The sequence below is a fragment of the Adelges cooleyi genome, unplaced genomic scaffold, assembly GCF_023614345.1.
Source record: "Adelges cooleyi isolate 19-005CV unplaced genomic scaffold, UGA_ACOO_1.1 ACOO_flye_CR_arks_rails_tigmint_CR_PRNA_784, whole genome shotgun sequence".
Classification (NCBI taxonomy): domain Eukaryota; kingdom Metazoa; phylum Arthropoda; class Insecta; order Hemiptera; family Adelgidae; genus Adelges; species Adelges cooleyi.
Window position 1 is genome coordinate 722,495 of NW_026096496.1, and position 3,156 is coordinate 725,650.

The 3,156-nt window shown below is 40.5% G+C and overlaps 1 protein-coding gene across 1 annotated transcript; it reads right to left on the reverse strand.

Annotated features, from left to right (window-relative positions):
- Positions 1-366: 366 nt before the first annotated feature.
- Positions 367-1,260, reverse strand: LOC126845402 (uncharacterized). Its single transcript, XM_050584057.1, has one exon. The coding sequence runs from the start codon at positions 1,258-1,260 to the stop codon at positions 367-369; it is 894 nt and encodes a 297-aa protein (XP_050440014.1).
- Between the last annotated feature and the right edge of the window lie 1,896 nt (positions 1,261-3,156).

Here is a 3,156-nt window from a genome sequence, read left to right on the forward strand (position 1 = left end):
ACAAGCAAACAATTTTGTATTAGCTGTGGTTTTTAACCGTGTTAGTTAAACTATTAAATACAAAAAGAAGTTGATTATAATAATACAAAGAATAATAGTTTATTAAAAAAATTGCACACGGTTAACCAACAAATAATAATAAAGTTTGAGATGAAAAATTGGTACGCAACGGTACAGAATAAAAATACAAGTAAGGGTACAGAAAATATTACAAAGAAATACCGGTCATGTGTATATTATCGTTGATCGCGGTACGTCATGAATATAGCGACGAAATGTGGTTTTGTTATCAACTTCATACAGGTGGCGCGGTAGCTGATGATATTATACAATAAGTCCGCCACAGTACTCCCCTCCTAGTGGACATCACGACAGGAACCTCCTAGGAAAGCAAATGACTCGTCCTGACCGGGATGTCTTCTGAGGCCTAACTGATGCTGCATCCGACTCTGGTTGTTGCACCCCTGGAGCTTGGTCTGACTGGACGATGTTGTTGGCTGGGTACTCCTCTTCTATGGTCGGATTAACCAGGAAGCATGGCTTAATCCGATCAATCGTAACGTTTACTAAATTCTTGCCAGCTTGAATTTTGAAAACTTTATTATCCCTTTCCATGACCTTAAAAGGTCCGTCGTACGGTCGCTCTAGCGATTTAATAGGCTTGTCTTTTTGGAGGAAGACGTGCGTACACTCCTTGAGTTTTGGATGGATGAATACTTTTCTCTTCGAATGATTTAAAGTGGGAACGGGTCGTAACTCCCGCATATCGTCCTTCAGCTTTCCAACGAACGTAACTGGATCGACATCTTTTCTGTTAGTGTGCAGGAAATCACCTGGGAGTCGTAGAGTGGCTCCATAGACCATCTTTGCTGGTGTTACGCCCAAATCTTCTTTAATGCTTGCTCGAAAACCTAACAGAATTAAAGGAAGGACTTCTACCCAACGTTCCGTTTCGTTTGCCCTAATTGCAGCTTTTAAGGGCCGGTGTAGGCGTTCAACTAATCCATTTGCGGTCGGATGGTACGCCGTCGTACGAATCCGTTTGGCGCCTAAAGCTGCAGCAAATTTGTTGAATGCTGTAGACTCAAATTGTCCGCCTTGATCGGTGGTAACGTAGTCTGGGGCACCGTGACGTGCAATCCATCCAGCGAAGAGCGCTTGAATAACAGTTTCCGTTTTAATGTCGGGTATTGAAAAGGCATCCGGCCACCGGGAAAAACGGTCTACTACTATTAAGCAGTACGTATTGCCCTTTGACATAACGAGTGGTCCAACGAATGGTTGACCAAGTCAATATTCAAATGAGAAAAACGTGTACTTGGCAAAGGAAAGGTGCCTACCGGGCTTATTGTATGGCGTTGTACTTTCGATTTTTGGCATGCCATACAAGTTCTTGTCCATTCAGTACAGTCTTTTTTTAACGAAGGCCAAACGAAACGTTGAAGTACTAATTCAACTGTGGCTCGAACTCCTGGATGAGATAGACCGTGTAAATTATCGAATGCTTGTTTTCTAAATGGCTTTGTTAAATAGGGCCTATAATTTGTCGTGGATGTATCACAGAATATTTTTATGTTCGTAGTTGGTACAATAATATGTGCGAGTTTTAACGATGTATTTTCCGTTTTTAATAATGTAGCAAGTTCATTGTCGGAATTCTGAGACGTTGCTAAATCATTATAATTTAAAGGCGTTGGAAAAAAATTGTTTCAACGCGTGACAACGCGTCGGCCACTACATTTTTCTCTCCCGATATGTGTTGGATATTGGTGGAAAATTGACTGATAAACTCCAATTGCCTAGTCTGTCTGGGAGAAAATGTATCGGATTTTTGTCGAAACGCATATATCAGCTACTTATGATCTGTGAATAGCGTAAATTGTCGTGCTTCGAGCATATGACGGAAATGTTTTACCGCCGAATACGTGCCGAGTAGTTCACGGTCATAAGTGCTATATCGTTGTTGTGTGGGACTTAGTTTTTTGGAAAAATAAGCTAACGGTCGCCATCCCTCGTTGGAACGTATCTGTAAAGCCGCGCCTATTGCGGTGTCAGATGCATCGACCATTAACGATATCTCACTGCTTTCGTTCGGTAATGAAAAAAGAGCATTTTCGGACAAATCGGTTTTGCATTTTTCAAAAGCGCTAATTGCTTCTGGAGACCAGTTTATCACACGTTTGTCATTTTTTTTTAGTTTTTTAGATATTCATTAAGAGGTGCTTGGGTTTCTGAAGCGCCAGCGATAAAACGCCTATAAAAATTCATCATAGCTAAAAAACGACGTAGCTGTTCGACCGTCGTCGGTCTCGGGTAGTCTATTATCGCTTTAATTTTTTCTGGGTTCGGCCTAATTCCCTCCGCGGAAATAAAATGGCCAAGAAATAAAACTTGTTGAGCTCCCAGAACGCATTTGGATGGGTTTATTAAAATATTATATTTTTGTAACCGAGTAAACAATATTTCTAGGTGCTCGAGGTGTTGTGCCTCAGACGTAGAAGAAACTAAAATATCATCCAAATAAGCCTCACAAAAATCCAAATCGATTAGTATCTCGTTAATGAACCGCTGAAAAGATTGCGCGGCGTTTGTAAGGCCGAATGGCATTGCTAAAAATTCAAATAATCCGAACGGAGTAATGACCGCCGTTTTCGGTATGTCATTTGGCTCAACCGGCATGTGATAACATGCACGAATCAAATCGATTGTAGAAAAAGTATTTTTTCCATTAAGTCTTTGAGTGATGCCTTGGACGTGTAGAATAGGATAACGGTCTGGGACTGTTATGGCATTTAAACGGCGGTAGTCACCACACGGTCGCCAGTCACCATTTTTCTTTTTTACTAAGTGCAAAGGGCTAGCCCAGGGACTCTTTGATGAACGACAGATCCCCTGTTCTATCATGTATTTAAACTCATTTTTCGCAACCGCTAAACGGTCTGGTGGGAGCCTTCTAGGTCGTGAAAAAACAGGGAGGCCGTTTGTTTGAATATGGTGCGTTAAATTAATATTATAATTTGGTTTAAAAAATGTGGACTGACTAGTTTGGGAAACTTTTTGAGAAAATTAAAAAATATTGTGTCTTCATTAATTGCTGAAATTTTTGATAAAGATGTAGTGGTTAATTTACCGGTTGTAAAAAGTTTAGTTTTTCCA

Bases quoted from the DNA above. Each gene is read 5' to 3' on its own strand.
- LOC126845402 (XM_050584057.1), bottom strand. From the start codon at position 1,260: ATGTCAAAGGGCAATACGTACTGCTTAATAGTAGTAGACCGTTTTTCC.